The sequence below is a fragment of the Apteryx rowi genome, unplaced genomic scaffold (assembly GCF_003343035.1).
Source record: "Apteryx rowi isolate R43461 unplaced genomic scaffold, aptRow1 scaffold_755, whole genome shotgun sequence".
NCBI lineage: Eukaryota > Metazoa > Chordata > Aves > Apterygiformes > Apterygidae > Apteryx > Apteryx rowi.
Genome location: NW_020451044.1, coordinates 41,474 through 66,212, shown reverse-complemented (window position 1 = coordinate 66,212; position 24,739 = coordinate 41,474). Strand labels below are relative to the sequence as shown.

General features: G+C 45.3%; 2 protein-coding genes and 2 long non-coding RNA genes across 13 annotated transcripts in view; 1 reads left to right on the top strand and 3 right to left on the bottom strand.

The window, feature by feature from the left end:
- Positions 1-7,496: 7,496 nt before the first annotated feature.
- On the bottom strand, positions 7,497-11,964 carry LOC112976685. The gene is made up of 4 exons (XR_003257113.1): positions 11,884-11,964; positions 11,182-11,323; positions 8,455-9,503; positions 7,497-7,889 (listed from the first exon to the last, which is right to left on the bottom strand). It is a non-coding gene; the product is annotated as an uncharacterized LOC112976685 (long non-coding RNA).
- Positions 11,965-12,827: 863 nt separating this feature from the next.
- B3GNT9 (UDP-GlcNAc:betaGal beta-1,3-N-acetylglucosaminyltransferase 9) lies at positions 12,828-14,057 on the top strand (the record flags this gene model as incomplete). Its single annotated transcript, XM_026088168.1, has 1 exon — positions 12,828-14,057. A coding segment is annotated over exon 1 (1,230 nt), but the record flags the coding sequence as incomplete, so codon positions are not given.
- A 6-nt stretch (positions 14,058-14,063) lies between these two features.
- Positions 14,064-16,227, bottom strand: LOC112976686. The gene is made up of 3 exons (XR_003257114.1): positions 16,118-16,227; positions 14,864-15,059; positions 14,064-14,132 (listed from the first exon to the last, which is right to left on the bottom strand). It is a non-coding gene; the product is annotated as an uncharacterized LOC112976686 (long non-coding RNA).
- Positions 16,228-20,110: 3,883 nt separating this feature from the next.
- The window catches only part of CUNH16orf70 (chromosome unknown C16orf70 homolog), a 38,285-nt gene continuing 33,656 nt past the window's right edge, over positions 20,111-24,739 (bottom strand). For 2 of the 10 annotated variants that reach the window (XM_026088161.1, XM_026088166.1), the window contains one exon: positions 20,111-24,384. In XM_026088161.1, coding sequence (XP_025943946.1) covers positions 24,295-24,384 — 90 coding nt within the window. In that variant the 3' untranslated portion in view covers positions 20,111-24,294. The remainder of the gene's footprint in view (positions 24,385-24,739) is intronic. The other 8 variants (XM_026088159.1, XM_026088165.1, XR_003257111.1 and 5 more) reach the window with 7 other exon arrangements.

Genomic DNA, 24,739 nt, shown 5'->3' with positions numbered 1-24,739 from the left:
ACGTGTGGCTTATACTTTGCTTTGCAAAGAACTTGCTTTGCAGGTTTTATGCTGTTTTTCAGGAAGAAGGTTTGGGGCTCTTGCACAGAGTGGCTCCAGTGCTCCGAGGCAGGGTGCTTTTTCCAATTGTGATCATATTAGGGAATCGGCACATTGTGTTACAAGGCACTTCTTCGGTAAAGGGACATGGTTCTTTCCATTGTGTTACACTATTGCATGCTTTAAACAAAACACGCAGGAATTTTTAAGCCCTCTAGTATAGTTAGAAGAGAAGGAAAAAAAGTTAAATTCCAGTGAAATCGGAAGTTGCTTATCACAATTTTTAAAGAGCTTTCCGTCAGATCCTGATAAACTTATGCCTTGGGTATCAGCTCGAAATCAGTGGAGCAATTCAGAGTGACCTTCCTCTTACATTCATGCCTGGGCATAACAATACATCCACGTTAATGCATCTTAATTGCTGGTGTTTTGGTGGCACATAGGCAAATTGTCAATTTATCCGATCAGCAGAGGACGCAGGAGCTGCAAAGGCAGTGAGCATTGCAGACGGGGAGGGCAGGGGAACRCAGGGCAGCGGCTCCAGCGTGGCCATTTCTAGGGTTTACGCCTTCACTAGGCTGCAAAGTTTTTTTCCCCCTTCTGGGGCTCAGGGGGAAAAAAAAGTCTGCAGAAGAGGGGCAGGCTCCTTGGTCTGCATGCAGCTGCGCCGGCAGGGCCTGTCTCCCCAAAATACTGAGGACGTGAGTTAAAAGCTGCTGAGCACTCAATACTCCTGAAAATCAGGCCATCTCCACGCCAGCCTGCGTCTGGATTTAGGAAACTACCCATCAAGGCTGCTCCGCCTGCCCAGCACAGCTGCGCGCGCCCTTCTCTTACCTTGCAGGTGGCGGGAGCTCTCGGGAGAGGCAGGTGCGGTGCTTAGGAGGAGCTGGCCTGGGACAGGTCCCGCGGAGGAGCGGCACCGTGCGTGCCGTGCGATGGCAGGGCCTGGCAGGGCACAGCGCTGCCGTACGCGGGAGCTGCTTCGTTAACGTGCCCCGAAGGCGTGCGCGGCCCCGAAAGGGCCAGGGAAAACATCTGGCATGGCTTAAATGCAGCTGAGCTGTGGTTCCCAAACTGTGCCACCCGCACCCCAGTGACTTGCAAACCACGCCGACTTACAAGCCAACTTTCACTCCGCTTAACATCCGTCTCCATCCTTCATGCAGAAAGCCTAAAAATCTGCAGTTCCTCAGCTTTTCAGTTTTTATGCTTCATAAAAGCTTCATCTGCCCAGATAAAAGCTAAAGGAGGCAACGGGAACATCAGTTTGCAGGTAGTGGTCTAACCTGCGACTGGCATTGCAAAGCCGAGGCTGAGCGAGCCAACAGGGAGACTTTGTCACGGAGCGGGGCCAGCCAGCTGGGAAGCTAATGAAATTGCCTATTTGGGGCCTGGTGCAGGCAGATCAGTAAGAAAGAAGTCATCCTCCCCTGTAATGGCACGGATATAATCCATTCGATCAGGCTCCAGACTCCTGGGAAAGCTCTTTTACGACATTCAGCTAGTCAAATCTCAAAGCATATTCTCAGCTTGTTTATAGACTTTGAAACTTTTAAGCATCTGAACGGAACAGGCTGTTTCTTCTGTAAGTCAGTCTAGCAATTGTTTTTGTTACTCCATTTTTCTAGGGCTCCGCACTAAACAACATGCCAAGGGTGTCTCTTGCATTGCAGCCTGGCATTTCCTCTAGGCAGCAAGATCAAATCGTTCAGCGCTGCTTTGTCATTCCGTAGCTTCAAATGAGACCTCTTCACAAATCCCCTTTGATGCACAGGGACAGAAGTCGTCCTTGCGTCAAAGCCACTTACATTTTATCAACTTGGATGGAGGAAAAAAATCAAACCAAAATAAGCAAAAACCACAAAGAAACCATGCAAGAATAAAATTTGTTATATAATGCTCAAATATAGCAATGAAAGAGGGTTTCTTCCCCTTTGCCAAACACACACAACCTTTTCTCCTTTAAACACTCCAAAACCAGTTTAAACCTTTAAAGCCAAGTTGTTTCACACATGCTTTTTATATGAATCAGTTGTACACGAGGGAGAACGAACACTGTGCTGGAAGCCAACAGAGTTTCCTACAGGCACTCCGGAGAGCCCAGGCAGCTGTATCATGCAAAACGCACACAACGTCTTGCTTTCAGGAGAGCTGGACTGACCTAACTCATGTTAAACTTGGGCAAAAACCTTCGCATTGGTGCTACTCTCCAGATTTCTTTAGGAGGATGAGAGAAGGATGGCAATGCAACACCGCTCAAATAGAGCAAAACAAGTAACCTGTGTATGAAACAGCACTCCAAGTTTTGCATTTTTAGCAATGCATTTCAGTTAAACCAGAGCAGATTTCTGACATGAACATAACAAGGCGCGAATGCATGAGCGTATCAACCAGCTGTTCGTTAGCTGGCTCTGGAGCAGTATAGGAGTCCTACAGAGACACCCTTTGCTGAGCTTTAAGGCACCTACCGCGGGTACGGCGGGGAGGGTCGCCAGGCAGCTGGTGGATGCCGCAGCCCCCCCTGCGCTGCCATGGGCTCTAGCTCACCAGAATAGACTCGAGAGCTCTCCTGGCTTTGGGCCAGGGTGGAAACTGGGCCAGAAGGAGAAGGCTGGACATCGATCTCGAAGAAGAGGGTGGGCATGACGGGAACGCTTAGCCGTGCTGATGGGCAAGCTTTTCACTAGCAGGAGGGGAARGTACGGAGGAAACGAGGAGCCTGCGAAAAGCAGCATCACCTGGGAGCAGCACTGGTAAATGGGAGCTTTATTTCCTTCCCCAGCTGAAGCAGCAGTTGACAGGAACAAATAGGAAGGGTGGGAGCTGAGAAGCCTCCACCAWGGCTGGCAGGGAGTCCCTGGAGAGCAAGCGTCTGGGCCCAGAGAGGGGCTTTAGCCAAGCCTGGCCTGGGAAGCACTCCCTGGCTCTTGACATTTCTGCTCAGGATTTCCACTGGTGAAGAGGGAGGGGAGGGACAGCCGAGAGGGTGAGGCTTGAAGAAGAAAGAAGATCCAGCAACCTGGTGTTTTAAATCACGGAGACTGCCTTCTGCAAGGCCCCATCCCAGCAGCCCTGCCCCTCCCAAAGCCTCATGCTGTGCAAATATCGCAGCCTTGAAACGCAGCCAAGATCCACATCGCAAGGAACTGCTCGGCCAGAGCCTGGGCTGGGCTCGGTGCTCCGAGGGGCCGGGGACTGAGCTCCGAGGGGATGGCGAGGGGCCAGGCCATCGCTGCTGCATACCATGTGCAGGGAATGGCGGCCACATTTTCCCCGAGCATGGTGGCAATCCCTGCGGCCTGCAACGCAATCCCTGCAGCCAGTAAGCTAGCGAAACCGCTCCTTCCTTCGCACTCACGGAGCAGAGCATCAGCACGGGGAGATCGGGAGGGTAAACACAGAGCGTGCCATTCCCTGGGCTTTGGCCATGCTCAGATGCTTGAAGTGAGCAGCTGCTTAAGTCCTGGTAGCTGTCAAACAGCTAAACAGCCCAGAAATCATGGAAAATGTGAGCACTGGGGAGCAGATTTCTTCTGGGGAACCCAGAGGTCCTTTGTGCTTGCAGGATCTGATGTACCAGGGCAGCAGGCGATGTGGGCACGAGAGCGTGTGGTTTTCCAGCACGAGAGCTGGTCGGGGCCGCTTTGGGCCAAGGGAGCGTTGTGAGACAGTCCAGCACAGTTCCCAACGGTTTTGTTATGAGGAAGGCTCCGGTCCCCTGGGACCTGCCCTGCGTCTTGGGAGTTCATAGTGAGACAGGAGCACCAGGGCGAGAGGAACACAGCTTCACCTTGAGCCAGGACACAAGGGATGGCACGCAGACTTTATGTGCAAAGACTTTGTATGGATAAGCACCTAGCTCTTCTGAGCGGGGGGAGCTTAAGGAAGAGAGATCGCAGAGACCCCAGAGGGTATCGTGACTCTCTGCCTCTGCTGGAGGCCACAAGCCCACTGGGGCCCACATCCGATCCTCAGTCTCACCCATAGGTTTACTCAGCTCAGAACCAAGACTGGGCATTAGGTGTCAGGTTTCTTCCCTGGATTGAACTAATACTTTACTAATAATGGTTTCTGGCCTCCAGTTATGCAATAAAATTCTGCTTCTTATTTTGTATTGTATCACTTAATTGGGAGGGAGATGATTCTTCATCTTTTTTGAAGAGACAAAGGCCCTGGTGTATTATGAAGTAGTTTCTGCCTAAAGAGCTTGCCTCCAAACCTTTCCAGATCAGCCTTTTTTGGCAGGCGAGTTACATCCCAGTCCTGCCTAAATCAGGAGGTCAGTCTGCCCTCGCTTTGTGGAAATCAAACACATGGAGAAATAAATCACCTCCTCTTTTGTCTGGCACTCTGCTCCGGAAAGAGGTCCAGGGAACTTCTCAGTGAGCTGAAGCAATATTGCAGGAGGGTTCGGCCATAACGTTTTAGGAGAGACTCCAGACGTGCTGTCAGGCGCTGACACTGGATCTGTGTGCAGCTGCTTTACAGAGGGCTTGTCAAAAGGCAACTGCGCAGTACAGCCAGCGCCTGGGTTATCTTCACTGGTTTGCAGGGGGAGATTAAGCTGTATGTCAGAGCATCTCCTGCATTCAGGGCTCTCTGCACGCACACCCTGTCCTGGGGCCTCAGGAGGAAAGCCCATCTGAGCCACACATATGGCCAGAAATCACTGCRCAGTAACTGCTGGTTCACAGCTGGATCTGGAGAGAAGTGTTTACCAACTTGCCTGATTTAATTCCTTCTTCCTGGTATTTCCTGTTCCTAGAGAACGAGGGCGGCTCTCTTCCACCCTGTCACCCAGGGGGAATACTTGCATGCTCGCTGCTTTGGGGGAGTGAGACTCTGCGGGCGAGTTTCTGGCCGGGCCTCCCTCGCAGGGTGAGCAGCCGACAATGAGTTCCCTGTTTCAGGATGTGTCGGGAGATAAAGACTCGGCAGGGCTCGGATCTGCCCGGAAGAGCAGAGGCTCCTAATTGCCGTACGCCAGCAAGGCTCGGGCTGCTAGGGCCCCTGGGTCGGCTCGCTCCAGCTGTACGCATCCGGGCAGCGCTCTCCTTCCCTCGTTCGTGGGCCCGGCAGGAAGAGCAGACAAACACAGCCCTGTGCAACTGGAGGAGCAGCTGCATCAGCCAGAATCACAGAATCACAGAATCACAGAATCGCTGAGGTTGGAAGGGACCTCTGGAGATCATCTAGTCCAACCCCCCTGCTCAGCAGGGTCACCTAGAGCACRTTGCACAGGATTGCATCCAGGCGCGTTTTGAATATCTCCAGAGAAGGAGACTCCACMACCTCTCTGGGCAACCTGTTCCAGTGCTCTGTCACCCTCACAGTGAAAAAGTTTTTCCTCATGTTCAGATGGAACTGTCTGTGTTTCAGTTTGTGCCCATTGCCTCGCGTCCTGTCGCTCRGCACCACTGAAAAGAGTCTGGTCCCATCCTCTCAACACCCTCCCTTCAGATACTCGTACACGTTGATAAGATCTCCTCTCAGCCTTCTCTTCTCCAAGCTAAACAGGCCAAGCTCTCTCAGCCTTTCCTCRTAAGAGAGATGCTCCAGTCCCCTAATCATCTTTGTGGCCCTTCGCTGGACTTGCTCCAGTAGTGCCACATCCCTCTTGTACTGGGGAGCCCAGAACTGGACACAGTACTCCAGATGTGGCCTCACCAGGGCTGAGTAGAGGGGGAGAATCACCTCCCTCGACCTGCTGGCCAGGTAGTTCAGACCGAGCTCCAGCAGCTCGCGTGCCAGGGGTGGCTGCTCAGCACAAGACAAGTCTTCTGAGCAGCCTTCCTCCCTGCAGGCTGGCCCAAAGGGAGCTGGTTCAGTGCTCAGCATCATCCAGGGGCCTCTCAGCCAACTCCTGGTAGCGGCTGCAGGGTTGGCAGGCTTTGCTGGAGGTCAGGGAGATCTAGCTGCCCTCACAGCAGGGAGGCTGTCAGGCTTTCCATACTTTAGGGTTTGGGTCCAAGGTGTGCTCATTTGATCAGAAGAGCTTTTCTCCATGGCATGTAGAAGGCAGAACTCAGTGGACCCAGAAGTCAAGCATTCTCCCTGTGATCAGGAGCTTTAGGGTCTCAGAYGACAGGCCCAAGTGACAGTTGGTAGGAATATCTGGTCACCAAAGCTTAAATTACTGCAGACTTCTTGCTATCACCRTCCTGGTTCGGTGGGATGAAGCTAGTCCAGGCACGTCCAGGCATTTACACAGTTGTGACTGCAGGTTGGGCAAAACTTAAGTCGTTATTAGTGCTACCAGGTTCTCACAGTGACAGGGAGAGGAGGTAGAAAGGAACAGCAGCACAAGATCAGGAAGGGCTTAGGAACAGCATACGGCCTGGGATTTATTCCTTCTAAGTGCAACAGGATGGAAAAACTGCAGTTAAATGAGGTGGGAGAGGGACACAGGCTYGGACCACCCCGCTGCAGGCCAGACCCCGATCACCAGCTCACACACAGAGCCACGGTCACCAGGTTTTGGATTCCAGTGTTGGGCGCTACAACCTGACTACGATTGCATGGAAAAGGTTCAACCAACACAAAATGAAAACAGATTTCCATAACCTCAAGCACTGCGTCAAAGCCTAGTTGTTGCTCTGCAGTCAGTCCCACTCTGAGCAAATGCACCAGGGGAGAAACCAGCACGATCATCTTCCATCCACCAAGATGTATGAAATCCCAAAAGATGAGGACAAAAACCCAGCATCAAAACCTAGACCAGACTTTTAAGATTATTTCTGTTTTAACTGAACTCTCTAGGATCACTAAATGCACACTGGAAATCCAGGCTGTAGCCTGGAGCTTTCCATAGGGCAGCAGTTCTTGATGCTGCCTCCTCTCCACTGTTTCCCTGTTTTCCAATTTCTTGCCCTTGCTTCCCAACACTTTGGCTGCTGCCTCTGTTCCTTATCTGCTGCACTGGCTCCCTTATTATTTAACCGCCTGCTGAACAGTTTTGCTAACATGACGCTGTGGGGGTGGATTTCATTGTGGTTCAAGCCGAGACTGGCAAAGTGGCCTCACAGGAGAGCCATACCCATTGCCTTCAGAGGGCTAGGACATCACACTAGCAGCAAGTAGTCTTGGTTGCAGGAAACTGCACAGAACAGTGTCCAGGTTCCCCAAAAGAAAGTTTCCACATTTGCTGAATCTCACCTAGTCTCTTCTGAAGAGTAGTAAGAGCAGCTTTCTGTCATTTATCATCAGCCCAGGATTGCAGGTAGGACAGCTGATATCTTGCAATCCCCTGTTTATTCCCCTCCACCCAAATTTTTTCATGTTCCCCTGTGGACTGCAAAAAGCTCATTGAACAAATGCTGGTGGTGGATACCCAACACTGTCTTTAGCTCATTTTACAGAGAAACAGAAGACATACTCTGTCAGCAATCACATCCCTGTGTACAGAGTGGCCCACAGGACGTACACAACTCCTCCACTGTACCACCTAGACCTACCGGTCTCAGCTCCAGCTCGGCGAAACAGACCCGGGAAGTGAGCTGGAACGCTTCGCATGTGGCAGGAGAGCAAGCTGAGCCATGAATGACCCACAGCCATGCTCGCTGGGGATGCGCGCTCCCATCATCTGGGCTGGGACAAGTGCACAGCAGAGCTTGTTGCTCTGCTTAGTACCCTTTTGTTTGGTATATCACATTTCAGTTTGTTTGGATATCGCAGCTGCTTTTCCTGAGGCTGAGTAGGGTTGAATAATCACTCTTTGAAACACAGCAATCTGCCAGAATCATCAAGACTTCTCAGCTGATTTCAGAAATAGGATCCAGAGATTTTTTCCCACATGGACAAGTGTGAGCAGAAGTGGCACCTGCCAAGTAATGGAGATGTCCTGGTTGCTGCAAAAGAAGGACATTTTCAGGATCAACTTGAGGGTTCGCATCATTCAACTGAGAACAAAGGACTAACAATTTTTTTTAATCAAACTTTTATATTTGTCATTAAACTGCTTTTATTTCAGCACTCTTTGGCCGTATTTCAGAGTCCTCCTCTCAAATAAATGAAAACCAGGAGGAGGACTGGGCCCTCAGCCCGTGTGTGTAACAATCCAGGTTGAATTCCCTCAGCTGGATGCTCACCAGGCTGCCGCGTCCAGCACCAGCCACTTGGAGCTCGTGTGATTCATCGCCTCTTGGGCTGAGTAGGCCGTGGCACTGTCGGCCTYTCCGGCACACTTCCTAAGTATGGGCTCTCTCCTTGCTGCCACTTCACAGAAATGGGACCTCCTAGCCTGTTCCTATGGCTTGCTCGGCCCTCGAACCTTGTTGGTGTGTTGGTGTGCTGGGCAGGCAGGCTCCCTGGCAGGGGGTGAYGCAGGTGTACACAGAGCAAAGGCACCATAACAGAATTACTCTTGGCTTAACAACACAAAAGCCGGACGGTTTTAGATAAAAGACTGCTCACCTCTGCTTTGGGCTGCCTTTGGAGCATAAGAGTGCACTGAGACATCCAGATTTCCTCTCCAGCTCCTTCCACCCACTGAGTCAGCTTCACTCTGCCAGTGCTGCCACTACAAAAGCATCTCTTCTCTCCTGCTGCGCATCACTCCTCTCAGCTCCTCTGGTTTTACACCTTCTGGCATCAGCACTAGGCTCCCTTGTTCCAGTGTCCTKTTCAAGCTCAGTCTGCCTGGTTTCTCCATTCAGGCACTGCTGTGATGATCCCTGCCGCAGGAATTGTCAGGGAGCCAATGTGAAGAGCGACAACTGCCCAATTTTTCCTAGCTTGAGAATACCGGAGACAGCCCTGGCAGCTAACTCCACATTCACCAAGGCATTGAGTGATACAGCAATTTTATAACCTCAGCTACATTTCACAAGTTGGACAGAGATTCCCTGCATCATCACAGCCGCGTACAAAACAGCCCAGTGAGCTGCCGGACAGCTGCGCTTTGGATGTAGCCATGCACTGAGAAGYTCTGCTGAGAAACACTCTGCTGGGCTCAGGTCTCTCATGTGGCATCAAATATTTTCTGCTCACTTTGATAGGCCTGGAATTTTTTTTCCCTGATGTTGAGTGGGGTGAATAATCCTTCTGGCTCTAGGAAATGCTGGCATATCTGCCAGAATCATCAATCTCTCTCTCTTGATTCAGTAACAGGACGGAGAGCTTWTCCCACACTGACAGCCATGAATGATGCTGACACCTGTGCAGTAATCGAGGGCATTTCCTTCCAAAGGCGGAAGTGTCTAATATTGCCTGGAAGATCCATAGAATTCAATCAAGGAGTCACTTCAAGGGCTCACAACTTCTTTTGAAGACCAGATGTCTATATTCACCACTAAACAGTTTTATTTCAGGACAGAAATTACTATTTCAGACTCTTTTCTTTCAACAAATGAAAACACAGAAGAAAATCTGGGCCATCAGCCCAGGCGTGCAACAATTTAGGGTTTTTCTTGGCTTTTCTGAGGGTGCTTCTTGCCAGACTCCAAGATGCTGGCAGGATAAATCTGTAAGTCATGGAAATCATGAGTTTCATGACACACACTTTTTCTTCCAAATCCTAACCAATAAAATTAAACACAGCAAAGAGCCAAAACTTTTATCCAGCTCCTTAATTACCATCTGCAGTCTGGCAGCTGAAATAAGATCAGACTTTTGTACAGAAAAGAAGAAAAAAAAGCTATTAAAATGGAGAAAGAGATGAGACTTTACAAAGAGCACTCGAGGGCCTCAGCTCGACTGGCTATGCACAAACATGCCAATGCTGTCTGGATCAGCCCTGCAAGGGGCTGAGCATCTGCAGCTCCCTTGGGAGACACTGGGGACAGAGCTGCTTAGCTTAGCTGCTTTGGTAGAAGTAACAAAATTGCCTCAGTTTTGGTTTTTGTGAGCTTTTTGAGACAGGTCCTTTTTTTCCAGGTACCCGCTTGAATATCCCTGAGCATAAAATCTCACTCTCATAAGTGACACTCGGTGCAGGAATTAGTGGTTCAAATTCAGCCGCACGCTCTGGGTGTACTGAGTTGCCAGGACTATTCTTTTATATCCCTGGAGCTTCTGAACAATTTTTGAAGGCAACGTGAGGGAAAGCCTGCTGTAAACCTCATCTTGACCAATAAAGGCTAATTTATCACGAAACTGAACACAGCAGGTTGCTACAGAGCACAGTAATCATGACTTGCCAAGCGTAATTTGCCCATGACAGATGTAAAACGCAAACTAATATTCTACGCACGTTAGAAGGGGCTGTTTCACAATGCTGAAAATAATCATGAGCCAAACCACATGGGAGAAAGCACACAAACAGAAAACAGCTCCTGACTATTATTTGGATTTTCACAACCATCTATGAGAGGCCAGGGAAAAAGAAAACTCTGCAATCTCATAATTAATATCAAAGCTATACTAGCTATAGCTTTACCTAGCCTAGAAGAGAAGCAAAAGCTGCAATAAAAAAATCCAACAAACGGGGGAAAAAAGAGCAAGTATTTGTCTTCCTGACAGCAAAAATTCTGTTAGAGGCTAAAAAATGGCAAGAAAGAAGTGGGCCTGAGGAGAAATACAGGGTCATCAAAAGGACAAGGAGGAAGTGATTTTAAATCTGCTTGGACCACAAGGAATCCTACCAATGCACAAATAAACCATTTGCTACAATACAATTTTCAGTAATACTGGAGACAAAGCAGACCGGGTCAGTAAATATTTTGAAGCTGCACTTAGAAGAAACATAAATGATACCATGTGATAATGAAATGCTCTTCATTTCAACAGTAACTTAAAGATGTAGTTAAGTAGGAGCGAAAATGCAAAATATTTTTAAATGAGCAGGTCCAAGTAACATGCACTTCAGGCGCTATTTTAATCCTTAGTAATTACAGAGTTGTCAGTGTAATTTTGAGCTTCAAAAAGATAATGCTAAGGCTGATACGAAAGTTACAGTTAACAAACAATTAGCAAACAACAACACCAATGCAAAAGGATTTATGAAAAACAGATGCCAAATTAAAGAGGGCCCTGCTTCAGGTGATATCCAAATTAGAATCACAGTGAACAGTATTCTTGTAAAATACTTCAGTGCTCATAAGATATTTGACTCAGCAACACCGCTACATGGCTAGACTTTAGGCTAAGACTTCATCTGTATGCTCTGTAGGCTGAAAACAGTTAATTAGAGGAGTAATTTACCTAGGAAGCCACTAGTGCTGGCTTCTCCATCGTTTTCAGTCCTCCATCACTGCTCAAGTAAAGAGTGTGCCTTAAGTGAAGACAGGCTGCAGTTCAACCAGACGTTCTTGGCTCAAGAAGTTATTGGATAAGGTCTTTTCAACTAAGTCAAACAAAAAGACAAATCAGACAACTGTAATACTTAAAATCCAAGTGTCTACTAATACAGTATAGGCAAGATAGATCTGTAAATCACAGTGCAATTGTAAAAGGCTATATATAAAAGTATATAAAGGCACTTGTGGAAAATTTGTTTGGGTGAAGCTGATCTTTTAAAATAATACTCTCAGTTAAGAACTGCAAGGATTAGGATTGCAACCTGCCTTGCTTTAGGTGGGGCTTAAATAGATAGACATGCACTTCCTTGGGAGCCCGGAGGGACTGTCGCTTCACCTCTGGTCCACCTAGCTGTTTAGCCACTGTGGGAAACAATGCGGCTACATGTACAGCGGGGATTAAAGGATCTGCCTTTGGCGCAGCTATGGACACATGACCGGTCCGCTCCCGGAACTATTTTTAGATGCTGCTTTCTGCCTTCTTGTAACTCTTTCATTATTATTATTATTTTGCAGTTGAAGAATTGACTGAATGAGACAGAAGAGCTCTGGGAAAAGTGTAAGTGAGGAGTCAAATCTTGTGTTTCATAAGGCAGCTTCATCTCACCTGTGAATAAAACACTCTTAACACTCATCTCTGCATTGCATGACTGCTTCTGTGTATTGGGATTTCTTTTGGCCACCTCTCGCTTACTGATTAGGGGTGATCTGGCAGAGGCAAAACACCCTTGGTTACCAAATGTTATAATGATGATATATCCCTTCTAACTTTATTAACTGAAATGAAGTTATTTAAGATAGTTTAATATATTAATAAATATTACTGGCAGCAAAAGGGCCCTATGTGCATTCAAGAGTGAACCTAATGTATTCATTTTGAATACATTATTCAATGTATTCAATTATAATCAGCAGTTTATGAGAGCTGGCTTTACGTGCAGGGAAAAATCCAGCAATTGCCAATTAAACACACTGCCACTGCAGAGCCTGCCCTTTAGCAGCCAGATTTGTGCTTCTCGATTTTGATTCAAAAAGGGTAAGAGCAGTGAGAAACAGTTACCAAGTTCCATAAATCATTAGTTAAAAAAAAAAAAAAAAAGAGAGAGAATGGCATTGGCCATCTCATTTTTTCTCAGGGTATTGGAATTTCTGAAACAGCAAAATGTGCTCAGCAGARAGGGACGCAGGAGGAAGGGCTGATTTCACATGGTATTTAAGGAGTGTTTTTCAGGACATTGGATGACTTCTTAGTGACTTAACAGCCAACCAAGTCACAAAGCCAGAGCACTGGGAACAGTGCTAGATTTCCCACCCGTGTGTCTTTTGGCGAGTTCCTTAGTGTGTCTGTGTTGGCATGAATAAAATGGTAATATCCCTATACTTTGCTGGCTTTTTTTTTTTTTTTAAATGGGACTTTAATTAGTCCTACCTGCATGCTTCACAGCTGCTGAAACCTCTTTGCTGACATGCAGTGCATTTATTTACAGATGGACATTGGCACCAGGCATCTCAAACACACGTTTTAACAGCCCTGGAAACACTGTGGAGACAATGAAAGTACGTCTCAAAGGGGATGCGATCTGTACCCTGTTCCTGGTGGTAGCACTTGGCTCTTTACTCTATTCCCAGCTAGAGCACTTAGCCCCAGCAGGAAACAAGGAACTGACACACAGGAAACCTTCAGTAACACAGAGAATTTTCTCTGATCTCAAGGCACCCGGGAGACCTATGCCAGTGGAGGCAACAGTTCCCAGACCCCAAATAATTCCTATGGTTAGACGAGCAGAGGTGGCGAATAACAGGGTCCAAACTACAACTTCACCACCATTGACTGATTCTACCTTCAACTTCAAGCGTTATCTCCTAAACAAAGACAACAGGAACTTCAATCTTCTTATTAACCAGCCCAAGAAATGCAGGAAAATACCTGGAGGTCCCTTTCTGCTCATTGCTATCAAATCGGTGGTTGAAGACTTTGACAGACGCGAGATTGTCCGTAAGACTTGGGGTAGGGAGGGTTTGGTGAATGGGCAGCAGATTCAACGAGTTTTCCTCCTGGGAACACCAAAGAACAGGACAGTGTTAGCAACATGGGAGACCCTTATCCATCAGGAGAGTCAGGCATACAGGGACATTTTACTCTGGGACTTCATGGATACTTTCTTCAACTTGACCCTGAAGGAGATCCATTTCCTGAACTGGGCTGCTGAATTCTGCTCCAATGTGAAATTTATTTTTAAAGGTGATGCTGATGTTTTTGTCAATGTAGAGAACATTGTTGACTTCCTTGAGAGACATGACCCCACTGAGGACCTCTTTGTTGGGGATATCATCTACAATGCCCGCCCTATCCGTGTCCAAAAGAGTAAATACTATATCCCAGAGACCATGTATGGGCTAAGCATCTATCCAGCCTATGCAGGAGGAGGAGGTTTTTTACTGTCCAGCCGCACCATGAGGAAGCTCTCCAGGGCTTGCAAAGAGGTGGAACTCTTTCCCATTGATGATGTCTTTTTGGGCATGTGCTTACAGAGAATCAATCTCAAACCCATTTTGCATGAAGGATTCAAGACCTTCGGCATTGTCAAGCCTTCTGCTGCCCCACATCTACAGACATTTGACCCCTGTTTTTACAAAGATCTCATGGTAGTTCACAGTCTAAAAGTTGCTGAGATCTGGCTAATGTGGAATCTGCTCCACAGCCCACGGCTTTCCTGTACTCAGAAGAAGCAGGTGAAGAAGCCTTTCCAGTGGAAAAAGAAAGTTCAAACAGCAACACGGGCATCACTCTTCTGATCATGCAGACAGGCTGCAGCAGAAACACATGGCAAACCAGCTGAGCAAGGGAACCTGGAACTGTTGCAACCAAGCAGACGGACTTTAGAAATAGAGTATTTTAGCATATCTTATTTACTGCATTAAGAGAAGAATACAAACTATTGCAGGAGTTTGCCAAAATTTCACATTTGCACACACATACTATATAGTAGGTCCTTCTCTGTTAACGAGTCAAAATAATTGTAACAATATCTTTAATTTATTATTATTTATTAGACTTGCAGTAGTGCTTAGAGGGCCAATATATACAAATGCATTGTAAAATGCAATCCTCAGAGATTTTTCAGTATTGTTAGGAATGTGACAAGTGGAAAGAGAAAAACAGGGCAAGAGATCATGCCAAGGAGCACAAGGATGGTTGTCAACCTGTTACCTTGATTAGAATCACTCAGATTCATTGAGAAATTACCAAACAACACAGTAACGAGTAAATGAAATCAGGTCTCCCCTCTGAATGCTCAAATCAAATTGCCACTGCCTGGTTGGTTTTCAAAGGAGAGGCCTCAAAAGAGGAGAAAAGAACACATAACAGAGCTATTGAAAGAGGGTCCCAGTTAAGATAGACTATAAGAAAACAAACTGGAGGCCGAGGGCTGGCATGGCTGGTTGAGCAGAGGATGGGTAAGTAGGTAGTTGGGAAGGAGCAGAAGTCTGAAGGGCCTTTAGGGAAAGGATAAGAAGAAGTTTCAGCTCACCCCTCTTTATGTCTTGTTTTTTCATTATTCATAGCAGCACTTCAGTTCAAATACCTGTTTTACTGACATGCTGTCAGGACGCCAGAGGACCTGTCTGTGGTGTTTTGGGGAGCTCAGGCTCTCTACACTCTAGGCTGACTTGGCACTCCATGAAAACTCAAAGTCATCCAACAGCAGTTGATCTCTCTCTCACCATCTAATCCAGATCTTCAGAAGGTTTGCATCTGGAGAGCTCTATTTTTGCCTTTTCCTGGTGAGGGCAAAAACATACAGAACTGCTGCTTGTGTCACATTTGGGGAGCTTCTGCAAACCAAAGGAAAACTTGTTGATGGACTGGGCTAGTTTCTACAGACTTGGGCACTCTTGTACAAGAGTACAGCCAACTACAGAGAGCAGCTGAGACTTTTGAGATTGCTAAGCATGTAAGGTGAAGGCTTAGGGTATTCTTCAGACAAAAGGGCTTCAAAACACAAAAGCCTTTCTTAAAGGCATTGCAAAAAAAGCAAAAACGCACAGCAATCTTTCTGTTGGTAGATGCCTTCCCATGCTTCACTTACTGCCTATAACTCAGTAGGCATTTTAAGCATCAGACAAGGACACTGTTTTTTTTTTTTTTGGGGGGGGGGGGGGTTGCTCGTTTTTTTAAACAATGGTCAACACTTAAGCACTTAGAAGCACTTAGATCTGGCTCTAATGTTCCTCCCACTCAGCTGTAGTTTGGGCTCAGTTCTCATTAACTAAGCACGTCATGGAGGAAAACAAGTCGGTAGTATCTATGGGTATGAATAATTAAAGGTATACAGCAATGCATTATCTTCATTTTAAGAGTTCAAACCTTATGATAACGTATTTTCAGGGGAAGGTAGAAATCAAAGGACCATAAGCTGATATGGGATGCTTTCAGGATGACACCTTGAAATACAAAATGCTCATGGGAGCTTTACGAGTAGCTCTGCAGGGTGTGGAAATGAGCCTTGCTGATGGGAAAAACACAGTCACTCTCCTGCCTGAAGATGCGCGACAGGCATGTATTTATGAGCTTGCACAGCAATGTATTGATTACTTTACAAGTTGGGAACTTATTTATACTGCAATTAAAAGCACATAAACATGCCTCTCTAGTAGTCAGAGTGAGTTTGTTGAGTACATCTGCGTGCGTGGCTTACTAAGACAAACACCACATGTATTTTGCATGAGGACAGCAATATGAAAAGAACAGGTAGTTCGTTGTTTTGGATAACCTGGCAAATCTTTTCTTATGATGGACTTAATTTAACGGTAATGGTAGGAAAATAAACAAGGCTTACCTTATGCTTTCCTACAACGCAATATCAAGTTCAGCTGTCTTTTAAGTAGATCTTCCCTTCAAGCTCGGAGATATACTAAGTCTGGCTCCTCCCTCTGTAATGTCTTCAGATCTGCAATCCACCTACAATATAGCATTAACGAGTGCATTGTGTCTGAGATCAAAGTTGTTGTTCAACATCTGTTTGTGCCAGCACACACTCCGACAGCCAGCAGAAACAAAACTAGAGCAAACTTCACTCTGTTGCCTTATCCTATGGAATAGCTCATTTTTTGCCAGTGAATACTAAATCTAATAACTATACCTGCTTTTATTTGTCAACCTTTGTTGCGTGGCCCATTCAACCTGTTTTAAGTGCGTGAAAAGCAAACACAGACCGTTCCACATTACCTCTCCAAGCAAAACAAAATTTGGAGAGTAAACACAAACCCCATGAACTTGAGAAGTTTTGAAAAGGTTCAAGCTGCAGCCCAGAAAACCAAACATGTCCATTTAAAAAAAACAACTCCAAGTGGCTTCTATTAACTGGCTAATTCAATGCACTGGTTGGGGGTGCATTTCTCTTTTCTCCATTCTTTTGTTTATGACTATAACCCTTGATGAGAAAAGAAAATGTTAAAAACGTGCTATGTGGGTTCTAACGGTAGCAAGGAAAGCAAGCAGACTTCCTCAAGACAGACAAACCTCTGAAGCTAATACAGTTCAGTAGGTTTTACTGAATCTGAGGGACCCATGCACAGTCAAACTCTTTTCATACTATACATAAGAAGCAGGGTTTGGCCACTGTAATGAGCCCAGTTGGCTTAAACTTCAAATTCAGCATGTCCAAACTCATAAACTGGAACTGAATGCCAAGATTCATCATTAGCTCAGGTTCACTGCTGGCTTAGAGATGGTAAAATAGAGAGCCAAAGACAACGCTGAAGCAACCGAGCGCTAAAACTCTGCGCTTCCTGCCTGCAGTCAGTTTAGGTGTTCATCTTTCTACAGCAGGTTCTCAGAAGCAAACCCCAATTACAAAAGCAAATGGTACAAAATAACGGCCGGCTCAGAAAATTCATGCTAGCCTAAATACTAGAACAGAGACTATTCTCCAGAGTGAGTTGAAAGCCCATCAGACTGCAGGGGGGAATCTACCCCCAAGCCCCTCTGGTCTGATTTGAAGACCTGCTGAGCCCCCGAGCTATACATTTCAGCTGGAGTTGCAGGCTCTCAGCAGCCCGCTGCTGCAAATTAGCCCGCTGCATTTCCCTAGCTATGCTACTAACCCTATCGTTGCTCATCAAAACCAGTAATACTTTAAAATCCAACTTGCTTTTCAGGACTTTCTAGGCTCATAGCCAGCATGAAAACCACAYGCATACAAACTGCTAAGTTATTTTCATTCTCAGGCATAGCAAAATACTCGGGTTTATGCAAACAGTAATAAAGAGAAACAAGAGGGGAAACTAAACTAAACCAAAGGACGAGCTCTTTGAGGACGACTCCTTCAAAGAACAGCCGACAGCTCCCCCAGCAGTTCTGAACGGCCTGCTACCACCCCTCCAATTCATGCAAACCCAGCGCATGGATCTTCTACCCCTTCCTTCCCGCCCCAGCCCCTCTCCTTTGACAAGGCCAGTCCTGAGGCCAGGAAAAAACACGAAACAATCCAGGTGCTCGGTGGCTGTCTTGTGCCCAGGATACCTGATTGAGCTGGACGGGAATAAAGCTGTGATACTAAGACAAATGCTCACAGAGGCCATGAGAGCAGAGGTGAGGGGTGCAAGAGCCTTTGTAGCCTCAATACTTCTGGATGCAACGGAACTACACAGCAAGGAACAGGGCAAACTCAGGAAAACAGGACTAGCACTGGATGCATGAGACGGGAGTCAGCTAGGGTACAGGGGAGGAGCACGCTTAGCACAATTTGTGTACTAATGGCTGCAAGCTTCCTGTGCAGACACCTTTGAAGCTGTACTTTAAACCCACTTGGTTAAATTCTGCTGGTGGTTAAAATTGAAATTTGTATCAGTGTAGATAACCCCTAGGTTGCAATGCTGCAAAATCCTGTATCAGTTCAGTTTTTCCAAGAAAGAGCAGCCAAGGTGGAAATGGAATGAAGTGATTCAGGCTCTGTTTTCCTTACTTAGCTGATTGAACTGCATGTTGCATAATCATGCAGGGGTGTGTGTGACAGGTATTTAAAATAAATGTTGCTCTGAAGGATATTAAAAATAGAATGAAACTCATGCAGTGATTGCAATCTGAGGTATAGGTTCAAAGCATTAAGATACTTCAAACACCAAGYGCCCAAAATTATAATATGCAGTACTATAAAATGAATAAACTAATAACGTTTAAAGGGAAATGCATTAGGGCATGGAAGAGAAAGGGTTATGTTAAAACATTAAAGTCTGGTCCAACACAAAAGTTAATAACATCGCCTTCAAAACAGTAAATGATCTACTCGGTAAACTCCAGCTTACCTTTCCCACTATCCGAAGCAGTCAGCACTTTCAGATCATGAAAAGGAGCGAGTTTGCCTGCCTGAAAAACAAACATTCCCACAAAAGAAACAAAAGCCTTGGATGTCACGTCTGGCAGAAAACCAGCTAGGGAGCGGCTTTATTAATTACAGCTAAAATTCACACAGGTGCAGTAGGGGATGGGGCATTTAAGTTCAACCTGAATCCTCCGAGTAACACACCACTCCCTGCAGAAATGAATACCTTTGCAGATGCAGATATTGCTAGGTAAATTAGTTATACCCTGGGCTTGAACAAAGCTGCCCTAACTCATCAACTCCCGATCCTAATCTGATGCTCAAAGCACTTCAGTAAGCTCTGCTTCTCACGTCCCCTTATTTTGCTTCAATCTTACCTTCTCTCTGAAACATCCCAGGGCACAGCTCACACGAAAAGACCCAATCAGAAATAATTCGTATTTTACTCATTTCACAAATGAACGCAGTGATCTTTTGTATCGCTTTGGCTACAAGTGCTGTGTTTGACAGCACCAGCTGGAGAAGACGACGCCTTTGCGTTCATGTAACAGGAGGAAGGAGGTAAAATAACACAAAAAGGTGCTTATGAGACAAAGGTCCCATGAAACAATTGTGACTGCAGAGATAAAAATAGAAGAACGCTTTTTGCATCAAAACGCTTACCAAAAAATGCTCTGAACTCAAAAAAGTGTAAAATGCAATTGGCCCACAGGAAATTCTGCCGTATTAGACATCYTGGTACTCGTCCAAATATTCTAAAGTAAGCAAAGAGCTACAGCTTGGACCTGATATTTCTTTCAGAGCACCAGGCACACAGCTTCACACATGCAAGTTTATTCTCCTATACGTTTGGAGCCACCAGACAAATACAAAAGTGTAACAAAAGTTTAGATGTGCAAAGTTGCTCTAATATCCCATAGGACCAGCCAGTGTGAAGCGGGCGCCAGCACCCTCAGTCTCCCTTCGGGAAACATCAGCTGGAATCTAACCTTGAGCCAGACCCTTATACTGATGAATCACCATCTTGCTGTAATGCTGAGCTGTACGAAAGATTTTGTTTTAAACAGTTTTGATGGGAGTTCTGGAATAGGAACAGTCATGAGCACATGAACCAGTTTTAACACACTGCCCAACTAGTCTATTTCAGCAAAAAAATCTGTTTAGAATTAGAAGTAAAATGGTTCCTGTCAAGAAAACCAATTTTCTACTGCCAGGAACTGCACTTTGGGGAACAGAAGCTTCTAGTACTGTACAGCAGCATTGATCTATATAGCACTGCCTGTAACACCAACAGGAGCCCAGGGACTGCTTGCAGGCCTAAAGATTATGGGAAGCTTGGTCAGCTTCACCTCCAAAAAGGTCATGAAGATCAGGGTTTAAGCATAAGCAAATGAAACATCATGGAAAATATTGCTACATTCAAGTCGGGCAGACAGACAAGACAAGACAAGACACACACACACTCTGACAGCTTCTATACAAAGTGAAAAGACACACATCAAAAAGGGATTGCAGACTCAACGTATTTTATTCAAAAATGCAACTGTACTTAAATGTTGTATCAAAGGAGACAGTTTTATCATGTGAAACCAAAAGGATGGACCAGCATACATGTTGCAGCAATGCAGTATCTGTATGGAGACGCACACCACTAGGTAGGAGGGCACAGGCCAAGGTGGGTTCTGACACAGAGCAAACCTCCGCGCTGCTCGGGGAGGCGAAGGCGATGCACCCTGCCCAGGGGGCCTGGCAGGGCTGGAGCTGCGCTCGGCGGCGTGCCACCTCCGCGAGAAACAGCAGGTCCTTGTTCGAACAGAACAGCCTTGTCCTGGCGCCCGCTTCCTGCCAGACAGCCATCCTCCTGGGCTCCCCGGGCCTCCTTTCTTCCCCAGGCTTTCCTCTCTCCAGTCCGGTGATACAGAACTGCCGTCAGCCCCCAGGGCCATGCTCTTCATGCCAGCAACTCCTCAAAAGACTCCGCACCAGCTCCCCTAACGCATCTGCACAGGAACAGCTTGTCTTGGCTTCGTCCAAATAGCAGCAAACAAACCAAAACATCTCAGGGAAGTGAGCTGCAGGCAGCTGCAGTTACAAAGGAAGGGAGGGGAAGCCCAGCAGAGCCGCACTGCATTTAGTCTCCCCCTGCCCTTCAAGTCCTGCATCTCCCAAGAGTTAAATGCTTTGCCTTCAGCCCATCAGCAGTGGCCAAGATGCAAAGCTGCCTTTAACTTCTGCCTCTCACAGAAGAGCTTTCTGAGATCAAGGGACTGGTTTGAGCTGCATGTCACATTTAACATGTCTCAGGCCTGGCCTACAGAAGATCCCTCAAACTGCTGATGAGCTCAAAGCAGACGGGATGTCTCAGACTGCCCCCCAAAAACTGGGAAAAGTGCTTTCACTCCTTACTAATAACTCAAAGTATGCTGAATCTGGGTCTTTGAAGACTTCTTCAGCCCAGTTCTATAGACCAACAAAGGGATCTTTTTAAATTTTAAATGAAGGAGGACAGAAGTGTCATGATGAGCTTCTAACAGACAAAATCCTCTGCCATTTTATAAGAGAAAAAAAATCACTGGCAAATAAAAAGGCTGCATTTGGGAATGACCCCATCATTTGAGTTGTCTTACTTACAGTGATGTAACATACTGCTTTTTCCTTAGAGACTGAGCAATAATTTTTTTTAAACAAAGCAAGATTTCTTCTATGCCTCAAGATTGACCTGGAGAAGTATTTGGGTTGTTAAGAGAGCACATTTAATTATCTACAATATTGTGTTAGTTTTGACTCACCAGAGTTCTGTAAGTGAAGATGGGAGCCACTGAAGTTGTTAAATACCTTTGGTTAGCTGCTGGCGTCGTGTCCTTAGGCTGGAGGCTCACGCTATAGCGGCAGTCCTGACCTCACCCTTTCGAGGAATATGTCCAAATATGCTTGAGAGTGGGATATTAGTAGGCATTTGTGTAGCCATTACTCAAGTCATCCTGTCAATAACTTATCTTCCCCTGCAGCTAATCCAGAGTCTTTATTAGAAAAGACTTGATTAACATTAATTAAAATAATTAGCATGCTGCCATCATAGGTTAGTAACAAGCACATCACCTAAATTCAGAGGTCACAAAACTCTCCACGAGCAGCGTGAGCCAAATACGACGCCAGGTCCAAAAGCGAAGGCTGAGCTAAAGCATGGATAGCTTAGTGCCTTGCCCAGGGTTACACAGCCAACGCAAGAGAAACGGGAACAGGAGTCCCATTTCCCACACCCTGCATTAGCCTCTAAGCTACTTTAGGGAAAGCTTACTTTCAATGCTTTTCTGTTAAAGTACCTTAGGGCATAAGCAAACAATATGAGAAATTACATTTGCTACAGTTACTACAGGCATCTCTCTCATTACTTTGTGCGATACTCAAAACTCTTTGAAGCTTGATCAATTTTAATGAAATATCCAAAGGCTGACAACGGGTGTAACAATCACATTTTAAAATACAATAAGAAAATCCACAGTGTTATTTACCATACTTGTAAGACTCTTTCCTTGTTTCAGGACAAATATTTATAGTATGCTTCAATGCGTCTACTGTGGAACAGACTGCAAGTTATGTTATTTTTCATACTGCTTCTTTGGAGGACATGCTATATTGGCTGTAAAACAAGGAACACTATTAAGGTACTTTGAATATAACATCTGAAAGATGGTAAAACAAAAAGGACTAATTGGTAAGAAGAAAAAAAAAGCAAAGCAAGAACATCTATGATTTTATTACAAAAGGACCCAGCAACTGTATTTAACACAAAAACAGTAACTGAGAGTCTCATTTTATTTTTCTTTCAGTGTACATGCTCATTATTATTCCATTTAATTTACAGAAGGGCTATGTAAAATGAAATTAAAATTAGAGAGGAAACAAAAGGAAGATTGAGGCATAGAATTTTCTTAGCAAGCAATGATCACAGGAGACAGCACAGATTGAACAGGGATTCAACAGGAGTGACACCTAGGGATAAAGGTAAACAATAACTTTTTCCTTATTCATTAGATTCTCAATGGGGCATTTGTTTATGTTTGTTTGTTTTAGCAAAACAGTTTAGAATATCACAGTATACAGGAAGACTAAATGGCAAAGAATGTCTCACACACACCACATTTATCCCTGCTACTGGTCCAGGATCCAAAACTGCAGTTAACATTCTATTTCCTATCTCTCATTCACTGATAAACTATACAGGATTACACTGTACATGGAGTTAAAATTACAAAAATGTCATATTTACAAAATCTGTACACACATAGTAAAACTCACAAAATTGTCATCTATGTATCACAAGTTGCTACACCAAAATATTAAAAATGGGATAAAATTATACATTTCTCTTGTCCATTTTTAAAAAGGGTTCAATATTTCAAAGACAGACCACCTATTTCCCCCAAATAAGACTGGTAAGAGAACTACAAACCCAAAGTATCCTCCTGGGATAAAATGTCACGAGCAGCATCTCCCAACTAGAAAGAAGTCTATATCCTGTTTGCTGGGGTGGGGTGTGCAGTTAGCATGTATGTACAGAAATGGTGAAACTACAGTAAGGATGTCTTTGGCTAAACCTTTGGCATTAAATTAAAATCATACATCAAAAGTTACAGAAAAGGTTTTCTCGGTGATAGAGGAGCTGGGGAATTTCTTTCTGATACACTGTTATATACAGCTTTTCTTTCTCTAAAGAAAGAGGGTAGGAATAAAGGATTTTGGAACAGATGCAAATGAGGCAACACTATTTCTTGTTCCAATTTTTCTGTAGTAAGAAAAATTGTATCAAACCTCTTCACTAAAATATAATTCAGTCATAGAAATATCTCCTTCCAGAATGTTTTTTGGAAGCTGCATATGAAAAAAATTAGTAAACCAGTCATGGCAGAAAAAAAAATTGTTTCAGCACATCAAGTAATTATTAGTGCAGGAAGGTGGATTAATCTGATCCACTGTATAAATAAGCTTTATGCACAGCGTACATTAAATAACCATCACACCCCACTCATACCCAGTACACAGATGCTCCTCAGTGAAGAAAAACGTTTATCAAGTAATTAAAGTGTATGTAGTGCAAATGTTACAACCAAGTATTATGCACATGCTACTTGCTTGGTTTAAAGTTACACAAAGATGTGGTGCCTGAAATCATGGACATATATACATCCTTGTCACACTTGGTACAATGTCCTAAGCCACAGAAATACCGATGTGTTTATATCTATATATACACACACACGTTTTTCTTAAAATGTGACCACCACATCAATACAGTAACACAAACAGACTAAAATCAATACCTGCTTCCAGATGCTCCAAGGCTCAGAAAGTTTGTGCTTCTAACTCTTGCAGTCATTACGTGCCCCTCTTCCACTTCCCCCTTCTGCCATCCGAGAAGGGCAGACAGTCTCCTCAGGTCTGTGCTGCATAGGATGAGGGCAACTGAGAGGAATAAACGACGGCACAGGCACCTAAGCTGCTTTCCTCCATCAATAGTTCCATGCCCCATGATGAAGGGTTGAGAGAATTTCCCCTCCACACCGCTCCTGGGTGGAAAGGCTTATTGAAAAAAAAAAAATCATAACGTGCTTTCCATATTATAAGTGGCAGCAAATCAAGGCACGCTGTACTAATTTTGTAGCATTTAGATTAGCTGACTTTGCAGGGGATGCTCACTGGGGAAGGTCCGATGTTCTCAACTGGCTGCTGGGCCTCGTTGGGCCATACAGAGTAACAGAAGCTATGTGATTATTCTGCATCACCTGCAAAAGGACGGCAGGGGAAAAGGGAAATTAAAAGAATCATACACCAAAAGGCAGCTCAGAAGAGTGAAAATGGCAAAAATGGAACTGATCTGCCTGAAAGGAGAAATCCCAACAACCAAAGAAAGCAACCAACAGAAAGGTCTTGGCTAGTTCCTATAAACGGTCTCTAGATTTCCATGACACTTAAACACCAGCACGCTCCACAAGTACTCGGAGCTGCGTGCATGCATCTCCTGCTAGTGCAAGTCCTAGATGACAAACTGGAAGCACCAGCTTTAACATGCAAATGTACAACCTTAGAGAAGAGAAAGCTGCCTGTTTCTGTCAATAATCCCTGAGAATACAGCCACTC